The 27,296-nt window shown below is 32.7% G+C and overlaps 1 protein-coding gene across 1 annotated transcript in view; it reads right to left on the bottom strand.

Annotated features, from left to right (window-relative positions):
* Nucleotides 1–12,637: 12,637 nt before the first annotated feature.
* Nucleotides 12,638–27,296, bottom strand: part of LOC142332475 (fat-like cadherin-related tumor suppressor homolog) — a 240,445-nt gene continuing 225,786 nt past the window's right edge. The window contains exon 3 of the mRNA XM_075378921.1: nucleotides 12,638–12,711. Within this exon, the coding sequence (XP_075235036.1) occupies nucleotides 12,638–12,711 (74 nt within the window). The remainder of the gene's footprint in view (nucleotides 12,712–27,296) is intronic.

A 27,296-nucleotide genomic window follows, 5' to 3' on the forward strand; every position in this document is an offset into this window, starting at 1 on the left:
ATCCCTATAAACTAATAGTTATTCATGTATTAACCCTTCAGATTAGAGACAAAGACGATGTTGAAAATTATTATAGAAAAATGTAATCCTTATGAATCATAATGCTCACTTCTACCTGTACAGTTGTGTTAAAAAAAAAGAATAAACTTTCAATGTAGGTTCAATACATATCTAAGAAAGCTTCATGAGCATCCCTTCATATATAACGGTTCATAGTGTAGTAAGAGAAGGCAAGGTTTAAAGTGTTGGACCAATACTTCTTTGAAGACGATCGAACAGTAACAGTGAATACAGAACGGTACGCTTTGATGTTACCAGAATTGAGAATGTTTCAGGAACTTTTAATTTAACTATGTGGAGACATCGCCTAGCCAATCCGTTTATCCGATCTTTGGGTAAGTGATTTCATCCTCTGAAGTTGTTTAAAATCCGATGTGTAAACCAGAAAACTCTGTTTATTATCAGAACTATAAGTAACGAGCGATTCAAGAGAGGTAACCACCACATCACGATGAATGCTGAGAAATGTAATCAAAAGTTTCATTCTCATCATTCAAGCCGTGTGTGTGTGTGTGTGCGCGCGCGCACACCTTAGACCAGAATGTTCTATAATTGTAATAAGTTATTGTTTGCACTTAATTTTAGTTCACAAAATTGGTCTTTCAAAACTAATAGCATAAATGTGGCTTTAAGTTTAGTACATGAATAAAAACGAGCTCTTCGTAATTGCTGTCGTCAGGTTTTTGTAATAAATAAATATATTATGTGCATAACCCAAATAATAAAAACAAAAAATATTGTATTAATATACCAAAATATTCCCTAACGGAATTTTTATACAGTACTTTAATTACATATTATATTGAGTTGATATACCCATTATATACCTATTCATTAATTTTTGTTAGCTTTAGTTTGAAAAACAGATGTTATAAATTTTTTTATGAATATAAATCATACTTTTACTACATTTGAGTCATCAGATAAATAGAAAATTGACCGGAGGCTAACATAAAACTTGATTTTTTAAATTTATTTTGAAGCTATTTAATAAATCAACTTAAAGTACGTCTGCAAAAGATACTTATTTTGCAAAATAGGAAAGCGACTTTATTCAAAAATGTTAAATTAAATTTAACATAAATGAAAAAAAGAAAATATACAACTGGAAAAAAGGCGGAACTACGGCCCGCCGCGAAAATGGCTTGGGGTAAGTAGTCTTCTTCGTTTAGCTTTGTGTGTGCCTTCGTGTGAGGTTGTGTTAGTTACCGGATCAGCTGCTGCTCCTAACTCTGTTGCTATTGGCGCAGAGCAGACCACGTGGTGCGGCGAGCGGCTGCGCGCAGCTGACTCTCACCCGCTCCCTTTGCTCTCTTAGTCGTTTTTCCCCACAATCCGTTCGAACGTAATTTTAAATAAACTGTTTTTTTTCTTACTGCTAAATATTAACTAATCATCCTTTCCTCTTATTAATAACTTTGAATAATTACATATATAATTAATTAAAATATTAATAAGAATTGTTAATCTTTGATTTCAATTTAATAAATTATAAATACATAATAATTAGCTAATAAATTCTAATTCATATAGTAGAAATAAAATACAAAATTTTATAAATTACATCAATAGAATTAATAAACAATAATACACTAACAGGTGTATAATTATTTATTATTTTTGTCCATCATCAATGATTGGACGAGGACACCTTCCTCCCAGTGGGGGATCCGCTTGGGAGTTCCCCATTAGAGGCAGAGCATTACGACAGGAGTCCCAGTAAGGGGACCCCTTTGGGGTCCTCTCATTACAGGCGGCGTGGGATGTACTGCAAGATCGAGTCCCGGCTACCTGGGCGGACCCTTGTGTTCTACCGAGGTAGTTTCAGGCAAAGCACCCTCACTCCCCGGGAGTTGAGTTATGCTTAGATGCTGTTCCGGCTCTGAGGGGGAGGTAAATGAAAATGAACAAAAAAATAAATTAAAATAATCTACGCTTAGAAATTGAGTTAAATAATCCGTAAATTTATCGACAACGGACTGCTTCTAGCCAGTAAAATTTAGTTGTTGATTTTTTAACACATGAAGCGCTTTATTCATAAAGAAAGCGGGAGAGAGTCGGCTGCGCACAGCCGCCTGACGCACCACGTGATCCGCTCTGAGACAGTAGCACCTAAAACAAAAATGTGAACGCATACAATATACAAACAAAGAAATGAACAATCCCTTTTTACTAGAAAGATTGCAGTACTCAAAATTAGTTCCAGATCACTGAATTTTAAATTCTTTTTTTTTTAAGTGTCCTTCAATAAATCTTTTTTTTAACGAAAGAAAAATTTTAACCTTTCTCCTTTTGCCGTACTTTTAAACTCGAAAAAGAAAATTAAATTTCGCATTTGCAATTCTTTCCTATTAATAATGCTGTACAAAAAAATTACACAGATAAATTTTATGAATATAAGGACCTCGCTAATACGGTAAATTTAAAAACCATCCTTTGAGAAGCTGACTAGAATAATCTATGTAACATCACACGAATATAAGAGAAGCATCCTAAAAATCTCCATGTCCGATTTTGAATCACTTGATACTTTTAACTGGTTTATTTTGATTAATAAATAGTAAATAATTTAAAAAAAATAAATCTACACAAAAATTTTTTTTAATTTGAAATGTTATACTTTTTTATCTTACGTAGAACCCATTAATTAAAAAAATATATATATAAATATGTTAATAAAATATAATAAAATAAAGAGTAATGTTAAATAAATCACAAACTGTTTTACATAGATATAATTGATTAATTAGTAAATATAAAAAATTAAATATTTTTGTGCACAGGTACGTTATATTATGTTTACAATATGTTAATAAAACATTCACGAGATACTTCGTAGCCTTTGTCAGCGGATACAACTATTAACTCAATATTTGACAACGAAACTACGACATATATATATATATATATATATATATATATATATATATATATATATATATATATATATATATATATATATTTGATAAAATCACATCTACCAACAACTAATGAATGTTTAATTCAAAACCTAAATATACTGATTCTGAACAAAATGATTAATTAAAATGATAATAATATTGTAAATTATGCATTAAAATTACATCATAAAATGAAGCAAATAATTAATATTAATACGTTTGAATGCACGCAAAATTCAAATAATGAGCAACATTATCTATTATTATTATTAATACAAACAGAATGAGTATAATATACAGAATGAGTCAAAAGTATGGAAACCCCTCAACAACTTTAAAACCGTTCCAGATAGTATACTGTAATTTTCAGGTTAATGTAGCGGCAAGAAATAGAATTTCAATTCCTTCTTATGGGGGCAGTAACTCAAATATTATAAATGGTAACACACTTTGTGTGATATATCATTTTAAAAGTAAGACAATAGAAATGGTAAAAATAAAAAGTTGGTAAAATGTCTGTACCCAAACTGACGGAGGGATAAACTTTGGATTTTGAAAAAAATTACACTGGTAATTTAAGGAACTGTTATCGCAAATAAATAAGTCTTAATTTTTATTAAATGGATATTATCAAATAAATTAAAAAAAAAATAAAAAATACATACAGAATTTGTCGAATTTGTCTAAAATGGTGGGCTGGCTATATTTTTCGGATTCTACTTGTAAAACTAAATAAAATATATCATTGGGAAAAATGGCATTTCTCCTTCGTTCTCTTACTCTCCACTATCTTGTTATTTTTATATAACTATTTATATCTTAAGTTCGAATAGACGAATCGCAGTAATAAAGTTTTAAAATTATCAAAAATCAGGACTAAATACCTTCGAAAATTACAAAATGACGGCCACGATTATTTTTCAATCCGTTATATCATCATAAATATTAGTTTTATCAAATTTATGTTTTTTTCTCAAATATAAAGTCTTCTATTTTGAACAAAATGACATTTTATTTTTTTAAATCGGTTAACAAATAAGTCAGGTTATGAGAGAAAATTGATGTTGCAATTTTGTGTAATAATTATTACGTCTATTATTGCGAGAATATAATTACTTAATTTGATACTAATTTACAATACTAGAATTAACAATAAATAAAAACAAATAATATTTCATCGAATTTAACGAAAAATAGAGGACATGAAAACAGACACATAATTATTAAATCGTATATATATATATATATACATACACAAGGTCTGTCCGGAAAATAATGTCACGCATTTTATTGTGAAGCGACTGTACGTTGGTGCGCTCTATCATCCACCAAAATCGATGATGGTGTAAGTCAACCACCGAGAGTGTAATTTCTCAATTGTTTCCGAGCTCTCAGAGGAGAAGGACGGGCGGTTTCGTAAACCTCTGTTTCGTCTCTTGCACAAGTCGCGATGCAGCACACGCTGGAACAAAGATACGCGATCAAGTTTTGCGAGAAACTTGGCACTTCTGCAGCGGAAACTTTTCCGATGGTTCAACAGGCCTTCGGAGATGATAGAAGGAATCTACAGATGGTAGAAGGAATTTTTGGAAGGTCCTGAAGTGATCGACGACGAAGCCCGCGCTGGACGCCCGTCAACCTCCTGAAACGACGAAATTGCGACTCGTGTGAAAGAAATTTGCAAACATACCGTTGAATGAGTTTTCGTTTAACGGCCGACATGTTAAATATTTCAAAAACTATCGATCGACTATAGATTTGCGCGTGAGAAAAGTGTCCGCGAAGTTTGCCCCAAGAATTTTGACCGACGATCTAAAATCTCGCCGAGTGGAAATTTATTAAGACGTTTTGGAAATTTTTGAAAACGATGCTCACTTTTTTAAAATGTTATCACGAGTCATGAAATGTAGATATTCCAGTATGACCGCGAAACGAAGAGGAAAAGTGCTAAGTGGTACGCCTTAACGATCCTTCACCACAAGAAGGCTCGAATAAGCAAATCAAACATCAGACCGTGCTCATTGTGTTTTTTGACATCAGGGGAAAAATATTTAGAAGAATTTTAATATACAGGTATTATTATTATTATTACTATGTTAATAAATGTTTTTTTCATACTTATAGACTTGGTGACTTCACTATCCGGAAGACTTTGCATACAAAAATTTATTCCGCCTATTATAATACTAAGATATCATTCAAAGACGTCAATTTAAATACATTAACGCATTTTTCTTTTTTTTTATAAATAACTGTTATATCAAAGGAATAAAAATACAACCAATTAAAATATCATTTAAAAATTGCGATGACTACACCATATTAAAATAACTAGGAGAATTAGGGGTCGGATTAATTAAAACATGTGCATAACATCACGGTTATACACTGTCTACATTCTTTGTCTTCTTTTACTTTCTCGCTAACGCCCACTCGCCATCTCTCTCTTACATTCTATCACTATTAAAAATACTATCTCATTCTCTCAATAAATACATGTTGCAGTTAAACTGTTTAAATTTTCCTCGTTTATTTTACCAAAAAAGTCCTGTAATTTTAAAAAGAACTTTGCAAACGTTTAATAAAAATGAAAAATGTTTTAGTTTTGATATAGTATAAAAAAAAAACTTCTATAAAACATAGCAGGACCTTATTTACTACCTTGTACGAAATAAATGAAGTATTGTGATCGCGAAAAATTTCGGTTTTCAGATTTCAAAGGAAATATTCAATTGACCATCCCTGAATCAATTTTTACTATTTTCAGCGTGACGTCTATACGTACGTATGTATTTCGCATAACTCAAAAACGATTAGCCGTAGGATGTTGAAATTTTGAATTTAGGACTGTTGTAATATCTGATTGTGCACCTCCCCTTTCGATTGCAATCGACTGTACTAAAAACGTCCAAAAAAGCCCAACATCTAAAAAAAAGGATTTTGGAATTTTTCTTAATTGCAGTGACAAGCCCTCATTGTGAGCTTTTCAACCATACATCATAAGCGGTACTTATTTTCATTGGTTTTACAGTTATAGCCAAATAAATTGATAATTAATGATATATTTTGATTCTACATGGGGAAGGCACATCGGTTCAAATCCGACTTCATCATTTTTGTAACTTTTTTTTTTTAAATTTAAATATACTGATTTATTAACAATTATTAATTCGATTGTAAAAAAAAATTACAATAAATAATAATTCAATAACGATAAAACAAAATATAATAGGCGTACAAGGAAGTCATGTGGTGTCATGACTTCCCCTTTTAAATTTTTTAAAAGGTTAAATACACTTATAATTGCGCAATATCTGATAATACGCCTATTAATAATATTTTACGAATTTATTTACAACAGAAAGTTTACATAAAAGATGCGATAAACGTAAGAAATTCTTACATACTTACTAAGCTCATTTAAAAAACGTGTGAAATACAAGATTTATTTTCTTTTATGTTAAATGTATTTTACAGCGTTTTTTTCTACCGCTTTCAGAATATAGTATAATGTTCTCAATTCTACCGGAATGTATATTTTCTTTCACACTTTTTACAAATATATTCAAGCTTTACCTTTCAATCATTAAATCGAGCGATTTCCATGAATGTATTTTTTAAATTTTGTACAGGAAATTCCTTTATTGATCCTATAGTATCTTTCTTTTATACAACATAAATAGATTCTTTTTTTTTGGAAGAGCGGTAGAATAACATCTTTCATGATTGTGTAATGCACTGGAAACACAGATCAAAAAATGAATTAATATTTTTTAACTTAATTTAAAATTAAAATATGCCAAAAAATAAATGCATAAAGATATGCTTCAGAGAATGAGGTGAATGATTTGTAGCGTGTGTGAAAATGCCATGCCTGACCGGAATGCGAACCCGGGACCTCCGGATGAAAGGACGAACCGCTATCACTCGCGCCACGGAGGCCGGCACGCTAATACATTTTTTCCCCTGCCTCCCGGAATCAGACCCCCAATTAAGCATGAACACGGCTCCGGGAGGTGCCTTTGGCTGTTGTCGCCAAACGAGGGAAATGCCAGACCCGGATATGCGTTTCCCGGCCTCAATCATCCGGCAACCGGGATTCGGTCTAACGGGGACATCCCCGAAGAGTCGCCCCACCGGGACTCAGTCTTTTAGGTCAGGGGCTTGAGAGTCCCCGAACTTCATCACTACCGTTCACCCGTGCAAGCACGGACGAACGGCAGCTCCGTACGGAGCTGTTCCTTACACCCTCCCTTCACGATATTTCAGTTGCAGTATTCCCGATACAAACCCCGTCATAGTGTCGAAGTCCACCGAAATGCGTAACACCGCTTCAACGATTGTCCCCACCTCGAGATGCCCAGTTACGGCAGTACAGCCGCGGCATTCCTCGTCTCACCGTGGGCACTGGAATATCACGTGTTCTGCCGTGTCTAACTCCAGACAGTAGGGGCAGAAGGGGTCTTCAGCTCTTCGTCCACACAGGTGTGAACGAAAGCCCCATAGCCGTTCAGGAATTCTGTCAGCCAGAATCCCGGTTTGCCAAACTTACTCTCGGCCCCCGGCTCAATGTACGCGATCAAACGATGCGTCCACCTACTTCGTGGATGCATCCCCCGTGGCTTTCCGATCCCTATAGACAGTTGTGTTGGCTCGGTAATACATTTAGCTCAGCGAAATTACACGTAGTTGTAAAAAAGAAAAATATGAATTCCAATCAAACAAAAACGATGTCCTATTTTTACAAATAACTGTTTTAAATTAAGTTATATACGTTCAGATGTGTCGTGCTAATATACTAGTATCTTCTAATAAAATAGTACTCTATACGACTATGAAATTTTGAATACAAATCAATTACCACAGCACTGTCTTATGTTCAATTAAGCTAAAACGGAATTGCCTAAAAGTCTGTACAATTACCGTAGTTTACCGTTCCAAAAAAAAATGTGAAAATGAAATCCAGATACAAAAATGTAAGTAAAACATAATACATACTCATCATTGCTGTATTTTTCGACAACATTCGGTACTGAAGTGTCCGTAAAATAATAGTGGGGCTGTAAATGGTTATAGCTTCGGAAGAAAGTATTGTAAAGCGATGAACTATACGTTAAATCATTGATTCTGAAACATTTTCGCCCACCTCCCACATTGAGAATCAAACATTTTCCAGCGCCCCCAAAATTTTTAAATTACCATTTATTAGAAATCATAATTTCAATTGCTGCTTTTAAGATGCGCTCTTAAAAACATCAATTAAAAGGTTTTAGTATAGCTTTAGTAACAAATTGTTAGATCTTGTAGCGTTGCAGTTATGAAATTTTGTTCATTTTGTGCCGAGATATTGAAATCTTTAATGATTGAGACTGTAACACGATCTTGGGTAAAACTGAGAGCGGGTGATACATGTTGCAGTCTCAATCTTTAAAGATTTCAATACCTCGGCATAAAATGAACAAAATCCAAAAAACTGCATCGCTACACTAAAGACCTCACAATTTGTCATTAAAGATAGATCAACCAGATTAAAACCGTTTAATTTCCATATTTATTGTATCAATACGTTGCTTAGATCGGAAGATACGCAGCATTAAAGAAAAAAGTGGCCTTTTCTCTTTAGAATGGAATATTTCAGTTCAAAAAAATCATAGAAGCAGACAAAAAAAAAAATTGAAGCCAGGTAAAGTATTAAGATTTCAAACGATTTTAATGCAGTTTTCTGAAAAACTTTCGTTTCCCCCATCCGCTCGATCAAACACGAAGAAAATTTTCTTCTCACTCACTTTTTTTTAAATTTGATGATTTTTGAAATCTGAAATATAGTATGAAATAGTAGAGTACTCAATCTTAATTTTTTTATTCGTCTCCTTATGTCACTTGGTTGCAAAGCTAAAGTAGTTTCAATACAACCATTTTTCATCATAAAATATAGGTGTCCCTTTAATTTCTTTTACTAGTGTAGTAGATATTTAATTTTAGTTTAAAATATCAAGAAAACATCATTTTTTTAATCAGCATTCGCCTTTCTTTTTTTTCCTGTTTAGCCTTCGGTAATTACCGTTTAGATAATACTTCAGAGGATGAAATGTATGAGTGTAAATGAAGTGTAGTCTTGTACATTCTCAGTTCGACCGTTCCTGAGATGTGTGGTTAATTGAAACCCGACCACCAAAGAAAACCGGTATCCACGATCTAGTATTAAAATCCGTTTAAAGTATATGCCTTTATTAGGATTTGAATGTTGGAACTCTCGACTTCAAAATCAGCTGTTTTGCGAAGATGCGTTCACCACTAGAACAACCCGGTGGGTCAACCAGCCATCGCCTTCCTATACCGCCTGAACGCCCCCTATTTTCTGTTGGCCTTCTACCGTCCCTACTGAAGGCATCCAGCGTCCACATTAGGGCGTTATCGCCTACTTTGAGAACGAATGAGTTAAACGAAAGAAAAACACTCCTAGGTTATCAGTGCCAAAGGAAGCGCAAGCGTGTTGTTTGCAGTACACGCAAGTAGCAATGCACGTTAGTCATCGTATTTCCGGAGCAGAGGAAGGTTCAATGTGTGTTGTGGCTTGCTATGTTTGAATCGGTTAGGCGTGAATATCGTTGTGCGTACAATGAAAATATTCCCCGCAAAGAAACAGGCAGCCTAGTGAAGGAAACACGTTCAGGACGGCCATCAGTAACTGATGAAACGATTGAAGCAGCGGAAACAAGTTTCTTCCGTATCCCGAAGAAATCCGTGCAGAAGTGTTCTAGGTAGTCGGGTATTCCTAAAAGAACTGTTCATAACGTGTTAAAAAGACGATTATGTTTACCGCGAACAAAACGCAAGTGTTACAACTTTATCCGCAGGACAAAGTGAAACGATCTGATTTTGCTGTAGACATTCTGAATAAGTTAGAACAGGATGATGATTTTTTAAACGAGTTGATTTTCATTGATGAAGCAACGTTCCGTTGTTTCTGGACGAGTTCATCGGCATAATTTCCGTATATTGGGTGCCGAACCTCCACTTGACGTTATTTAACATCAGCATGACAGTGAAAAAAAGAATGTAATGGTCGTTATTGAACGAGACAAAGTTATCGATCCCTTATTTTTTGCTGAAAAAACAATAACGGGAAACATCTTCCTGGGTATGATAGAAGGGTATTATCGTCCCAAATACCGGAGAATTTCATTTCCCATTTAAACGGAGTTTCTCTACGTTTTGCTGCAATCGTGCCGGTTTTCTTTAACGAAACATTTATTCAGCGACGGGTTGGACAAGGATGGATTGGATTACCTGGCCCGCGGCCCGCATGGTCTCCAGACCTTATCACCGTGGATCTTCCGGTAGCCACACACTCCCCCACCACGCCATGATTGGCTTTAACGGGAGTATCCCCACGGATCTTTAAAAATACGTGTGTATTTCATTCAAGTTCGAAATCTATACTGTTTAAAACGAAGGATCAATGAAACTGTTTCTTCTATCACGCCGGATGTTCTATGCCACGTATGGCAACAGACTGAATATCGTCTTGACGTCTGTTCGGCAACTAAGGGAGCATACATGGAAGTCTACTGAACACGTAAGAACTTGCAGTGTTTCTCTTTCTTTTAATGTGTAATTCATCTTCTTACAGTATTTCCAAAGTTATAACATTTTAGAACCCCACTGTTATTTTATGGACACATTGTATTTTAATTGTGTTACAAATCAAATGGCATTGTTTTTTGTTTTTTTCGAAATAACGTAGATATAACAGATGTCTTCGGATGGCCGCGTTACAGCGAATTCGTACTGAATTAATTTTATAAAAAAATATTTTCTGTTCTAATAAGGTTTTACACTTCAAAAAATCTAACATAATAATTAACCCAAGTTTATTTTAATAAAACATTTATTTATTGCGCATTATACAAAAAAAAAATTGCATCCAATAAAAAAGGTAAAAATAAGTAAACAATTAACAAAGAATAAGTAAAATAAAATAAAATGAGATACTAAGTATATTAATTATTAACAAAGAGAGGTTTAAGTAATTGATAGACAAGCGGTAAAATAAATTCAACTTAATTTGTTACTTCAGCGTAACGTTCCCATTCTCACAATTTTCACGAGCTAAAATAAACAACGTCTTATTTCAGACAAGAATATATTATTCACACGTAAATATATAAGCTATCTACATAAACACCAATAACATCTGCTTGCAATTAGTTAATATGACATAAAACATTTGAATTATACGTTTACCTCACCAATTTACTGGTACAAAACAGTTTAACTGAACATAATATTAAAATAGAACGCTATTTTGAATACATATTCTAATACTGAAAAACTGGGTTAATACGTAAAAATAAGAATTTTTTTAAACGATTTTTTGTGGCGACTACTGTAGAATTTTTTTTTTAAATTTGATTATATAATAAACGTGTTTTCAACACTATTTTTGTCATAAATAAATATAATTAATTATGTTTATTTATTCTTAAAATAACTCTCAACAAGAGATTAGTTTATACACTACTGCACAACATTCCAATTACAATTTTACGTACTTTTTATGTGCTAACAGACACAACTTTCACCTAATATTCATTTATTTGAACAGGTGAAAGAAAACATTTTTTCTCTCTCGTTCTTCAAAATGACTTTCACTAAATTATAGTATATCGAATCCATCGTTTTTTAAAGCCTTTATTTCTTTCTACAATTTTTTTTCCAAAATCAAATTCAATCGGGAAATTATTAACTGAAAAATTGTTATTTCTTTTGATTTCAACCATTTTTTAATAAAACTGCTGCATATATATGTACACATGTATCATTTAAATAGAAAACAAGAGATAAATATTAAAGATTAAAAAAACATTTCTCCTTGATAACTAAACGAGCTAGCGGGTACAATTTTGTATATAGTATTTGTATATAGGATAATATTTTTTTAATTTTATAAATATATCTAAACGTAATAATTAATAAATCGTACCCTACAAAAGGGAATTTATATGTGAATCTGTATGTGTAGTTCAGCAATGGAATGTACCGATCGCTAGCGGAAAATTCGGATTCGTTCGTATCAATTTCTATAGTTAAATTTCTAATTTAACTTTCGTTATTACGTTTGGTTTGCTTGGTGTTTCTGCTGCCACCACTCCATTCGGTCGCCCTAAAGCATACGACCAAATGTCTGTGCCACAAACGGCTACTGAGCCTCGAACAGTTTGCAACCGTTACCCTAAATAGCTCCTAGAGCTTACCTAACAGCGTAAGCGGACTAAGCGCGGTGTCATACCCCACAGGCTTACGTGTCCCACCCGCTCACTTGCCATATATTTGCTAAACGGGTAGGCGCACCCCATCAACTACTAAAAATGTATATAACATCCGTAAATTGAAATTTATTTCGTCGAGACAGCAAAACGAACATTTCAAAATGACAGCCAATTAAAACTGACGGGGATTCGATTCCGGAAGTTACTGATGAAATGCCGAGACGCTACCATTCTGCCACGGAGAACGGCGGAGTTTCAATCCTTTCTTTAGATTTAAATTTTTATTCAAAAAAAAAAAACCAAAAAAAACACAACCCAGTGGAAATAAGAAAATAAAGCGAGATAGAGTATTTCTCCACGTGAACGATTTTGATTATTTTGATGTCTGGAACAAGTTACTTATAATTAAGTTTGGCCAACAATTCCAGGCACAACCTGTATAATTAAAGCGAATTTCCATAAAAGATATACACGTCGTTCTAAAATACATAAAATTTTAACACAATAAAAATTTATAATATTATTAATAAATTGCACCCAACAATCGACAAAAAATGTTTAAATGCATTTAGAATTTTATGGTAATTTTTAATTTTTTTAAATTATCAATAAAAAAAAAATATAAGAAAATAAATAAATGAAAATATATATAATAAAAATACAAAAAAAAATATTAACCAAGGAAAACAGAAATGCTAATAAGGGTGTCTTAGAATAAATGTAAAAACAAAACTATTATACTCGTACTTTAAAAAATGCCAATTTTTTTAAAGAATACACAAAGTATAGATTAAGCCTTGGATTGGCACGTCCATTTAGTCGTGTCAATCCACGACTTAATCTTATGTAGGTTGGGTAGATAAACCGTTTTTATGCGCTTTTCTTCTCCAAAAGAGACAAACCTTAAATCAATCAATGCTATATCTCTACCCTGGAATAAAATCTAAGAAAAGCTAAAACCGTTTAACGTTTTTAAATTTGAAAATTTTCTTAAAAATTGTTTAACGAAAATTTTGAAACATTTTTTTAAAACTCTGATATTATTAGTAACTTACATACACTGCTGAATAACAATAAAAAACCGTACACCATTTAGGATTTTAAATCTATTAAAAAACATTTTGCGAATGTCATCTCTCCTAAGAACATTCAATCATTATTACTCTCTTTTAAACCGATTTCATTGGAAAGGATATCTCTTTAATTGCCTTGAAGTAAACCGTGCGGCAGTCTAAAAATCTGATGTGGGGCCCACATAACTTCCTTGTACGCCTATTAAATTGGATATACAATTTTTTTTAAAATGAAACTACATAATAACTGCTGATATTATTTCATTTTTTTTATTGTTATTGAATTATTATTTATCGTAAATTTTATTTACAATCAGAGGTTAGTATTTATAAATCAATACGTTAAAAAAAAAAGAAGTTTGATTCGAACCGATGTGCTTCCCCCTTCTAAGATCCAAATCTTTCATTAATTAAGATTTCATTTAGTTATAACTCTGGAACCGACGAAAATAAGAAACACTTATGATATACCATCGATAAGCTCTCAATGAGGGCCTATTATTGCAGTTAAGAAAACGTCCAAACTCCAATTTTTTTGGATTTTACACTTTTTTGGACGCTTCTGGTTTAGGATGTTGGAATTTGGGACTGTTACAACATCTAGTTGTTCCACCTCCTTTCTTGATTACAATCGACTAAACCAGAAGCGTCCAAAAAAGTGTAAAATCCAAAAAAATTGGAGTTTGGACGTTTTCTTAACTGCAATAATAGGCCCTCATTGAGAGCTTATCGATGGTATATCATAAGTGTTTCTTATTTTCGTCGGTTCCAGAGTTATAACTAAATGAAATCTTAATAAGTCATGCCGAAACTAGTCAAAACGGATTCAGAGATGGTCAAAATGGATATTTCCATTGAAATATGAAAACCGAAATTTTTCGCGATCACAATACTTCCTTTACTTTGAACAAGAAAGTAAAAATTATCAACAATAAACCATAAAAAAAACTTTATCAGAAGAAAATAAATAAATGAAAAAATGTATAAGAAAATACAAAAAAAAATTAACAGGAATAAACAGAGACGCAACAGTGGGTGTACTGTAAACAAATTTAGAATAAATGTAAAGGCAAATCATTTATTTTTTTTGAAATTTTTCTAATATTGTAAGTAAGAAATGTTGCTTTGTATATATATTCCTTTATCAATAACTAAGCACAAATTAAATTAGTTTGAAAATTATAAAATGGTAGCCAATCAACTATTCAACCATTCATAGCTCCAAAAAATTATAATATAATAAATAAAGATTCCTAGATTAAAATGAGTTATTACTTGTTTTTTTTTTTTTTTAAAGGAAACAAACTAAAATTACGAAAATTTGGTCCTTTTGCGTTTTTTTAACTTATTTTTTAATTTTATTCTATAAATACTGGGCAAAAATTGAAATTTCAGAGATATTCTCAGTATAATTTATTATATAATTAAAATTTATGATTATTTTATCTTCTATTTCTATATCGTCGGATGATCGTAAGTCGCGCAAACAAAATGACAACTTTAACTCACCGGGATAGTCTAGTGGTGAACGCGTCTTCCAAATTCAGCTGATTTGGAAGTCGAAAGTTCCAGCGTTCAGGTCCTCGTAAAGGCACTTACGTTTATGCGGATTTGAATACTAGATCGTGGATACCGGTTGGTAGGTGGGTTTCAATGAACCTCACATCTCAGGAATGTTCCAACTGAGACTGTACAAGACTACACTTCATATACACTCATACATATCATCCTCATTTATCCTCTGAAGTAATACCTGAACGATAATTCCCGGAGACTAAACAGTAAAAACAAAACCCAAATGAGAACAAATTGTCTTTTGGTTGAAGGCCAATTATACTGTTTGTACTAAAAAGATTTTTTGTTTTATTTTCCTCATCGGTTGATTGTGGGTATAGAAATAATCTTTCTTTTATTCTTTTTTACCACGCCTCCCAGAGTCGAACCCGAAATTAAGCATAAATACATCTCCGGAGGGGGGTACCATCGCCTCAAACTACCTCGCAGAACTCAAGGTACCAGCCCGATAGCCGGGATCTGGTCTTTCGATTAGTCGCCATGCCTCAAATGAGGGGACCCCGAAGGTATCCTCCTACCGGGACTCTGAGGAACCCCCAGAAGGATACTTCACCGGGACTATGGTCTTACATTCCCCCCGCCTTGTCTCTAACGGGGAACCCCCAAAGGGATCCCTCACGGGACTACCGTCTTATTTACCTTTCCGCTGGGCTCCGCCAGGAGTCCAGCCGATGAGTCCACTCATCGGTGATGAGACGCTGGAGCGTTCTACCCCTACTGGTCGAGGCTATCCAGCACCGGAGCCACCATAATTCTACGCTCCACAGCGAGTACACCTCACTTCCGGTGTACAACTCTGCAACCTCGGCCCTCCAAAGCGTGGCCAGAGGTTTTGCAGGAAATGAAGCGGGCTTCCTTCTAGCTATTCCATCTTGACGCGGCCTACTTCCCCGCAGTTAAAACATTGGTCGGTCCTGCTTCGCCCGGTACCCAGTATCCCAACTATAAAGAAAAACGCAATAACAACAGCAAATACACGGAGCAAGAAAAACCCGAACGTACCTATCAAGAGCTAGACATCTGATTAGGTATAGAAATAATCATACTACGTCTATAAAATGTCAGAATTAGATGCTTCTAATCCGAAGCGGTGATCGTGACGATATATTTCCAACTTCCCGCTATCTGTGACGATTTATTTCCAACTTCCCGCTATCTGTGACGAAAGAATATATCCGTCAACGATTCGGCTTTCTTGCTTACAGGAGACGACTCTGGAACGGTCTCCATTTTTATAGTCTCCTGCACGGCAAAGTTTTCCAAGATATTCAGATGGGAATAACTTGTTTCTCATTAAGGAAATCGAAGATCGTTACAATATGAATGACTTTCCGATCTGTCACCTAATGAGCGATGAAAAGGGGATTATAATGAGGAAATCGAGTTCTTGCAGTTCAATGAAAACAAAATTAAAAGTAAAAAGGTAATATGTTCTGTACCGATTGGTTCCCTGTATCGATTATGGAATAGGTAAAAGTTAAAATAGTTAACAACAAACTTATTATAATAATATTGTTTGTCCTCTACTTATTGTGGTGGAATATGTTTAATAATGGTTGTATTTTTTTCCCTTTTTCAAGTTAACTGTACATAAGTGTTTTTGTCGAATAGCTGTTCTGTTGTAGTAATAAACAAATTATTATTATTAAGATTCTGTTGTTTTTTAGATAAAAAAGTTATCGGTCATTATAAAATTTGTATTTTCAATATTAAAGCCGATAATGATGTAAAATACTAAGTACTAAGTGTTATCGGATCAGTAATTGAATGTTAGTAACAAATTAGTTTTACTGGTGAATGTGCGTTAATATTTCAAACATATTGAGCAAGCATGTACTGTAATATTTTACATCATTATATTAGGCAGCAAAACATATATACATATTATAATGGTTTGTTATAAAATTGTATCGTAAAGCACCGAATTTTATTAGCGTTCAGGAATTTCAAACATGAGATTTAATGTCGCTGAACAACGTGACTACGTAAATCCACAAAAATTAGTTGAACCCCTTTGATGTTAATAAAACCCATACTGTACACATGCAAGTCCAACCGCAAATAACATACGCGCGCGTACGTACAATACCTTTTTATACAGTAAATCATTCTCTTTCTCTTTCACTCCATAAAATGAACAGATTAATTCACCCTTCCCAAAACCCTTTTTCATCTAATTTTACCATAATTATGTACTTTCAAACGAAACAGTTAACGATATTATTGGATTAATTTGAAACTAAGCGTAATAAAAATTCTTTGAATACTTTAATCGCACTTCAACAAAACAAAAATTAGAACGACTTTTACTTCTTATACAAAAGATGTAATATATTCACTGAAATTAAAAATTTATTAACAGAACGGTTAAACTAAAATTTACCGTAAACAAAGGATGATCTCATTGGTTATGATAGATTAAAAATGTATATTGCAAAGTTAATCGTGACCTAAATGAACAATGAATTGATTAACGCACCCCAGAAATCTGTGTAATTATGTAAAAAAGCAATATTTTTTTTAAAAAGTAATAAAAATATTTTAATAGAAAATTTGTAAAAAATATATTATTTTAACGTTTTCTTAAAATTTTAAATGTATGAAGTCGACACCTTCCTTTTTTCTTGACTAAAAAAATTGAAATTTAAATCCTTATTAAAAAAAAAAAGTATTAGACCGATTTTTTTCTTATAGTTTAAATCAGATGTGGGGCGCCACACTATTATTACACAATAAGCAGATGCATTTGCTTTTAAAGTCAATAAAACAAAATTGTTCTTCCCGGTCAACATTAAATGAATAAATTCTTTTTCTCTTACAATTATTCACGATGAGTTATTTATAAAATCCGTTTAACCAGTACGATACGAATTTGATAGTGAAAATCGCGACTATCTTGCGCGATATGGTTACTAATAATAAGTAAATAATAAAACAAAGTCGATAATAATAACACTCAAAATACGGTAACATAATACCAAATTTATCAGAAACGAGAATATTCCTACGTGCTATGTAGCAAGTTTGTCAGTGTATAACCTTGATTGCTATTTGCTGACATTGAGCTTGCACAATTGTGCTGTCTTAGTACGCGCGACGCCGATACGGTTTTTGGGCTTAGTAGGTGTGTAATATAGTGAGGGCGTATAAAAATCTCATCGAGGGCGTCATGGCACCCGCGGGCGCCGCTTTGCCGAACCCTGGTTTAAATTACAATCCAAATACAGTCGATATGAAAAAAAACGGTTTACAAGCAAAAGTAATTTCCTTTAAGCAATATAACTTCCTTTATCACAGTTATATAAGAGGGCGAGTCAGAAATGATCTTCACTTAACACACCTTCAAGGTTGTCCATACTGCTTTCTGCGCATCTATACTTAAGAGTTGGTACGACTGCGCTCACATGTGCGAAATTTGATCCCGATCGCATGATATTCTACCGGCTATTACAGTAATACGTACAACGATCAGTGATCCGGTTTTTCTGGTCGTAGGGTGTAAAGGGGGCTGAAATTTATCGCAGACTTTTATCAATATACAGGGACAGTGTGTTATCATATAAAAGTGTTTTTCGTGGCTCGAGAAGTTTAAAAGTGGCCTAACAAGTGATGCACGAAGAGGAAGCAGAACGTCCGTCTACATCAACCACGGACAAAATTCAAATAATTCGAAATACGGTTCTGAAGAATAACCTAGTTACTATCGATGAGGTAGCGTCTTCTCTGAAAATCAGTCATAGTTCTACCCATCAAACCATCCACGGCGAGCACGGCTTCTGTAAAGCCTATGCGCGATGGGTACCAAGACTGCTTTGAAGCGATCGAGTAAGCGTTCTTCGTTCCTTGTCGTTTAACAAGGAAGGAGACAAATTTTTGAGTAGAAGAGTAACCGGTGATGAAGCGTGGGTTCTTCATATGATCCGGAATCGAAACGCCAGAATACGGAATGGAAATACCATATGGAAAAGACCGTGGGGAAGCATCCACAATCTCCGACGAAGAAAAAATTCAAAGTCGAGCCATCGGCGGGAAATATTATACTGTTTTTCTGGGACGCAAAAGGAACTGTACTAGAAGAATTCATTAAAAAGGAAACTACAATCAACAGCGCGAATTAAAGTGAAATATTGGAAAACAAGCTGAAGCTAGCAATTTGCAACAAAATCCGAGGTTTATCGTCGAAGAAAGTGTTGTTTTTACATGACAATGCCCGCCCGCACACGGTTAACAGCATCAAGTTTAATTTTGAGGTACTATTGGAACACCCTCCCTACAGCTGAAAACTTAATACCTTCGTCTTTCATTTGCTTCGGCCGCTCAAGGATGGTTTGCGGAGATCATTGATTTTAACAGACTTAAATGTCGTGTGCAAAAGTGGCACACCATCAGCTATTTTAATTTTGGTACCAAAAATTACAGTAGGGCTTCTTTTAGGTAGAGTTCAGAAGAAAGCTACCTATTATAATGGGTACCGTAATTCTAATTCCAGAAAATTTCGACATATCTTTGTATTTCACATACCCCAGATCCCAAAAACAACGTCAATTCAAAAATTTATATATACGTATTTCACTTTCTTGTGGACACTGCCGTAATTTTGCGCCAGTCACTTTCAAATTCATACATAAAATATAACGACCTGAAATCTCGGTCGAATTCGTAAACGACCAAAATCGGAACACGGGATGGAAATGGGAGGGGGCTTTTTCGAAAAAAAAATATATCGCTAAAAATTTATGTTTAAGTAAAATATCGAATTCGTTTAAAGTTCCTACTATTCTTTGGATAAGGACCTAAAACTTATATAAGTAAACTTTTTTGATATCACTAACCATCGGCCCAGAAGGTTGAAAAAATAGTTTCGAGGACAAAAAAGAATCATATCTCCCTTAAAAGGCACAGTATCGAATCCGTTTAAAGTGATCGTTAGTTCTTAACATTACCTAAAACTTTTGTCGGAAACAATTTTTGATATGACCAACCCTTACGGCAAGGGATGACCAAAATATTGCTGGAATTGTAAGAAGATGGGGCTTGTATGCTAAACATGTGAAAATTTTTTTTACGTGCAACTATTATCGTAACGAGTAAATTTGAAGTTTTTCTTAACTTTAATGTGGAAATCTTTTTTATCGCCTACTTAGCACCGGTGAAATCTATCTCCGCCTTCCGGCGTGTCAAAAGGGATTTTTTTATAGATTTTATTTTCAATGACCATTAAAACGATGTCACAACTCTTCTCTTTCTATTTAAATTTTTGAGTTGCAACTCCTCCCAAGGATAGTAAGGGGTTGTGGTTTTCTCAAACTAAAAAATAGATTACTTCGAGGTAGAAACATTTGTTAATATTCGTGTAATTTAACTGCAGATTATGTTTCTCCATGTTTAAGAAACGTATAACTACTGAATACGATCGATAGAATAGTATGCAGAAGAAGAGCTTTAAAAATAAACAACTTTTATAAATTTAATTCAAGAGAAATTAGCGGTATAGATTAGTTAGAAAAACTCTAATATGAACAATGTAAAAAACAACATGAAGTAAATTAATTTAAAAAATAAAAATATGGATTACGGAAAATGATTATTCAAAAACAGTTCTACGAATTAGCACAAAGTATTTCCATGTAACTTTTTTTTACGAGTTTAATATTACTTTAATCATAGCCATAGGTAACGTCACTTTTCCCTTATAATAAAATTTTTTTCATATCTGTCCGTATTATAAAAACATATTAATAAAATTATCCGTACAATTTAACGGAATTACTGTGTGCCTTTTTTTTTGTACAATAAATTTATTAGATTCAGGGCTTAGTTAGTTAAATGTTAAGAAAATTTTCATTTTATCCAACATAGTATTTTCTTAATTAAACTTTAGCACAAAATAATACTAATAAGAAAAACCATTGTCGTAAATTAAATTAATGCAGGCAATTTTCTTACAAATTAAAGAAAAAAAAATTGTAATACTTTAAAAGGTATTAGAGTATATTGGATTATTTTTAATAACATTTTATATTCGAACTATTATTAATTCATAGAAAAATTTAATAAAAAAATTTCTATATAAATAATTATATCGGAGGATATTTAATAATTTACAGTTAAATGGTAATTATTATTTTAAAATATAAAAAAAAATTAAATTACTCGCTTTCTAATTACTTGAATATTTTTAATTAAAAGAAGCTTTCTGTATTAATTTTAAGGCACCTTCTTCATTGGAGTAATCAATAATACCCCTAAAAAAAGGAGTTGAATAATTTACCTTGGAACGAATCTATTTAAAAATAGATATGTATACTTGTATTTCAAAACAAGTAATTTTTTTTTTTTGAAGAGTAATTATGCTGTTTACCGAATTATTATTTAATACACAATAATAAAAGTTAAAACGAAATTAACTCAACAAAACTTAACAAAATTTCTCTAAAAAAATATTTCATTTTCCTATATTTTAACCGCACCCTTCTTTTTAGAAAAAAAAAAATATATATATATAAAAAAGCGCTGAAAAAATGTTACATGGTTTATGTTGTATTATACATTATTTTGGTAATGTTTTTGTCAATAGTAACTAAATAACTTTCATGAATTTTGAACGTATTAAAACAAAAACTTTTCAACGAAAAGCATAAAAAAAATTTTTAGCCGTTTCTCTAATTGTCATTTTTTAACACAGTTCTAACCGTAACGGATGAATGGCTCGTACGCTGCGGCTACCGCAGCGTACGAGCCATTCATATTGATGAAAACCAAATTTCTTATTGAATTTTAATTTTTTCATTATTTTGGGTAGAAGTGCTACACTGGGTGAACAATAAAAATAAAAAAAAAACTAGGTCACAGTAAGTGCGTAGAAAGGGCTATTTCGAGTATTAGTTAAGAAAGAAAGGCTGTTGCATAGATGTAAACATTTTTGAAAAAATATTGCTTCGGTGTTTTTTACTTCCTTGAACGAAGTACAAGAAAAAAGTTAAGTATTGTGATCACGAAACATTTCGGTTTTCAGATTTCAACGGAAATATCCATTTTGACCATCCTTGACTCCATTTTGACTAGTTTTGGCGCGCGTCTTATGTACGTATGTATCTCGCTTAACTTACAAACGATAAGTCGAAAGATGAGATATTGAAATCGGGGATGTATGTTGAAAGCAGGATGATGTCTCGCTCGCTCGGTACCGGATATCGGGGTACGTGTGCGCGGCCCATAACCTTGTCTTTCCAACGATATGCGTAATTTGTATTTCCGGTTGGCTTTTACGCGGACTGAGGCCGACAAATTGAATTCTCATATTTTGTTGAGTTTACACGTTTACTTTAATTTTTACACATTAATATCGCCCACATTAATAATAAACTTATTATTACTTATATCGATCTACGTCGACAAACTCTAACCAGAAACTCACGAATCGCCGCGCTTTCACTTCTAAGTCGTGAGTTATACTGAATGGAAATGAGCGAGAACACCAGTTCTGGCCGATCTGGTCTGCCTCCGCTCCATACGGATTTGAATACTAGATCGCGGATACCGGTGTTCTTTGGTTGTTGTATTTCAATTAACCACACATCTTAAAAACGGTCGACCTGAGACTGTACAAGACTACACTTCAGTTACGTTCATACACATCATCCTTATTCAACCTCCGAAGTAATATCTGACAGCGATTCCCGGAGGCTAAACAGGAAAAAATAAGGATGCTGATATGTTTGATAAAATATGCAACTTGATGCGGGAAATCTTTTCTTCCATTATTATAGATACTAAGTTTGGAATAAGGGATACGTTTTCTTGAAAACGACTGTAATGTAATTTTTTTTTCAAATAGATATAACAAGTAACGCTTATTAAACGGTTCGTATTTTTTTTAAATTTTGATCAGCAATGCAGAGTGAAACAGAACACAATTTAAAAAGATTCCGAAATATTTTTTTGTTAATAAAAAAAAGTGCCTGCCTCCGTGGTGCAAGTGGTAGCGTCTCCGCCTTTCATCCGGAGGTCCCAGGTTCGAATCCCGGTCGGGCATGGCACTTTCACAAGCTACAAAATTATCATTTCATCTCATCCTCTGAAGCTAAAAAAATCTGCTAGATGCTAAAAAAAAAGGTTAATCTAAAAACTATATATATTTATATATAAATCACAACAAAGTTAAATCAATTTTAACGTCTAGATAAAAAATCAGTTTTAATACAGCTTAAAACGACATAAATCATTTATTAAGCGACGATTAGATTTAAAAATATAGCAATAATAATAATTTGAAAAGTTCATAAAAAAATAAACGGGAATAAATAAATTTTCAGTAAAAACAGCTGTGTACATTCATATATCACGTACGCACATGTATTTACGTAACACGTAACATGATTAATGATTTTTAAAGCGAGCGGGTTTTATTTTTTTTCTTTTCAGAAAAATGATTTTTTTTTTTAGTTATAGGGTACTGCTCAACTCATCGAAAAAGTTAAAAAAAGATAAACAAAGAACAACCGTAAGGATTACACACACTCTAAACAACTTTCTAGAATATCCATATAAGGTAGGTACATAAATCCCGGATTTTGCTGTTCATCCCCCTCTGTCACAACACCGAGTTAAAGTAAACTAACTCAACCGCGTTCTATATTAAAGAATTTAGGATTACGCAAGGAAATTTGAACGTAAAACAAACAAAAACTAAATATAACTTTTCAAAATTAAAATCGCATTTTGATCATCGAACTATCATCATCGGTGATTATAAAGTTTTAAAAATAAATTTAAAAAACTAATAAACAAATGCAAGAAAAAATTTCCTCGTAATTATAAAACAAAAGAAATGATATAAGGGGATGGAACGTTACACCTTATATACTTAACCGTAAAAGAAAATATAAAGAAGACTGAGAACAGAAGGATCACTTAAATTCAACCGAAAAATGTAAGAAACAGAATTGAAAAAGCTATTAGAAAAAGGAAAATGAGATATTCAGCGGATGAAATATCGCAATTAGAATAGCCTAACCGCAAAAAAAGACACTCAGAATTAGAAACGATACGCAACTAGTTTATGAGATTGAAATCTCTAAAATCTGTACATCTACTTCATTGCGTATCAATGCGAAACGGTTATTTCATGCTGTTATTAATTGAAATTTTGGAAACTGTTTATTTACCATATTAAATTTCTATCGATCCAAATCCCGAAGAAGGAACGCCCGCAGTAGAGTTCCTTTTGTACTTTCTTTTTCTTTCTTTTTCTGTTTAGCCTCCGGAACCACCGGAAGGTATTACTTCAGAGGATGATACGTATGAATGTAAATGAAGTCTACTCTTGTACAGTCTCAGGTCGACCGTTCCCGAGATGTATGATTAATTGAAATCCAACCGCCAAAGAATAACGGTATCCGCGATCTAGTATTGAAATCCGTATAAAAATAATTGCTCTTACAAGGATTTGAACCGTAGAACTCTCGACTTCGTAATCAGCTCGCGACGACGAGTTCACCACTAGATGGGTCAACCGTAACATTGTAACTGGCTTTCTTCTTAAATTATCCGTTATATGATACAGTTAGTTATTAGATAAGTGTTAAGGCCTATAATTGAGCACACACTTAAAATCTATTTACCGCATAAAAAACAAGAACAGTTAAATTATAATTATCAAAAGAATCTATTAAATATTAACAAATTTATTATGTGTAACTCTGTTTTATAATACATAGCGTATAATTATATACATTTTTTCCAAATACCATATTCAAATATTTACTCGATATTTATTCGAATATTTACTTTAAATATTCGACTTTTAAGGAATTAAAAATATCATGACAAGCATTAATCTTACGATCTCCTATGAGTTACTTGACATATAATAAATTATCATTTTACTTAACAAATAATTAAATTTTCACGTGACCTGATAATATTATGAAAATGATTGACTAGTTTAAGGGCAACGACCTTTGACATAATCTTTGAGAAGAGGCTGGATAACTTTTTACTAAAGTAAAAAAAATAAAAACATAATAGCAAATTTTCTAGTTTAAGGGGAAAAAATACTGTTTTTTTTTTTTTTTTTTTTTTTTATTTTTAAACGACTGGCTTATATGAAAATCCATAATGGAATTTTACTTACCTGGCCTCATAGATATAGAGTTATGCTGCAAGAAGGAAAGTATGGCAATCAGTCAAAAAATAAGGTATTGATTTTTTGTATTTTTCTTTGTATATTTTTGACGTTTCATGACTCAGGGAGAAAGAAGTGGAGAGTAATGTTTGTCCGTGTGTTGGTAAGTTTGAAACTAAATAACTTTTAACTGGATAAACAGATTTTGATGAAATTTTGTCGAAGACTCGTATACATGGGAAAATTTGTCGATAAAATTTTGAAGTAAATATCTCCAGGAAGGGTAACTGGGAGGTAAATTATCGAAAAATCGTTCAAACATAACCCCATTTTACATTAAGTTCAGTGTATGCGTGCATAATTACCTTACCATTAAAAAAAAATTTCCTTCAAATTCCTCGTATACAAAAATCTAAAAAAAGGGATTTTTTATTTATAATATACTTCTTAACCGAATCGTTTTAAGGTCTTCCAAGGAATAATAGTAGGGCATGCGACCCAAATATATATTTGGGAGCTATTGTGATAGTCAATCAAATATAAAAAATCTTATGCGAACACCAAATGACTTTCTTGGACGCCAATTAAATTACAAATACACATTTTTTGCTGTACTTCATTTAATCTTATTTCAATTGAAAGTGAGATGCTATCCTCCAATTCTTTAATAAATTGGACAGATACACAGTTGTATAAATTAAATTATCATTTACCAACAATTTAAAAAGTGTAAATCCTAGTACTTTCGGAGCCATCTTTTGTTACTCCATCTTCGGGGATGTTAATGTAAATTCAAATAAATAATAGTTTTTAAACTGTTATGTCATAACAGTCGGTCGTCAAGAATAAAATTAATTCGTAAGTCAATAAGATAATAACGTCATGTTTGTAAGATGTTTGCGACTATTATCCGAACCGAATTAATAACCCCATTTATTTTTATTTATAATATATTGTTACAACAATTATTCATAATTATAGTTATACAGTCGCTAAAATATTAGTTATTAACATCAAATATGTATACAATTATTAATTCAAAAATCTTACCTGAAATATTACGACAAGAGTAAACATCCCCTTATCACTCTTTAAATAAATGTATGTCTTATATCTATCTAGTACTTCTTCTTTCTTTTCCTGTTTAGCCTCCGGTAACTACCGTTTAGCTAATACTTCAGAGGATGAATGAGGATGATATGTATGAGTGTAAATGATGTGTAGTCTTGTACAGTCTCAGTTCGACCTTTCCTGAGATGTGTGGTTAATTGAAACCCGACCACCAAAGAACACCGGTATCCACGATCTAGTATTAAAATCCGTGTAAAAATAACTGGCTTTACTAGAACTTGAACGCTGGAACTCTCGTCTTCCAAATCAGCTGATTTGGAAAGTCGCGTTCAGCACTAGACCAACCCGGTGGGTATCTATCTAGTACTATGTTTTTTTTTTAAATTATTATGATGAAACCAACAAAAAAAGGAAAACAAAAACGAATAATCAGATGTTTCACCAAAGCTGATATGGACACCACATGACTTACTTGTACGCCTATTAAATTACACGTACACAGTTTTTTTTTTTAAAGAAAAGTACATAAAACTTTATTTCATTAATAACTTCTGATATTTTTCATATCTTTTTTTTTTATTGTTATTATTATTGAATTATTCTTTATTGTAAAGATTTTTTTACAATCAGAGGTTAATACTTATGAATAAATCACTATAATTAACTTAAAAAAAAGAAATTAAAAAAAAATAGATGAAGTCTGATTCAAACCGATGTGTCTTCCCCTTAAAAGATCCAAATATTTCACTAACTAAACTTTTATTTGGCTATAACTCCGGAACCAATGAAAATAAATACCACTTAAGATACATCTTAGAAAAGCTCTCAAATGAGGGCTAATTTCTGTATTTAAGAAAAACTCCAAAATCGAATTTATTGAGGATTTTTAACTTTTTTAAACACTTTTGGTTCAGTCGATTATAATCAAAAGGGAAGGTGCACAACCAGATTTTACCAATATTGAAAATTTCAACATTCTACGTCTAAGCGTTTTTTAGTTATGCGATACATACGTACGTACAGACGTCACGCCGAAACTAGTCAAAATGGATTTAGGGATGGTCAAAATGGATATTTGCATTGAAATCTGAAAACCGAAAATTATCACGATCACAATACATACTTTACTTCGTACAAGGAGTAAAAATAAACTTTAAATTATGATATTAGAATAAAATTTCATCATAATTCATCCCCAACCAAAAATAATCTTAGGTAA

The sequence above is a fragment of the Lycorma delicatula genome, chromosome 11 (assembly GCF_047948215.1).
Source record: "Lycorma delicatula isolate Av1 chromosome 11, ASM4794821v1, whole genome shotgun sequence".
NCBI classification, from domain to species: Eukaryota; Metazoa; Arthropoda; class Insecta; order Hemiptera; family Fulgoridae; genus Lycorma; species Lycorma delicatula.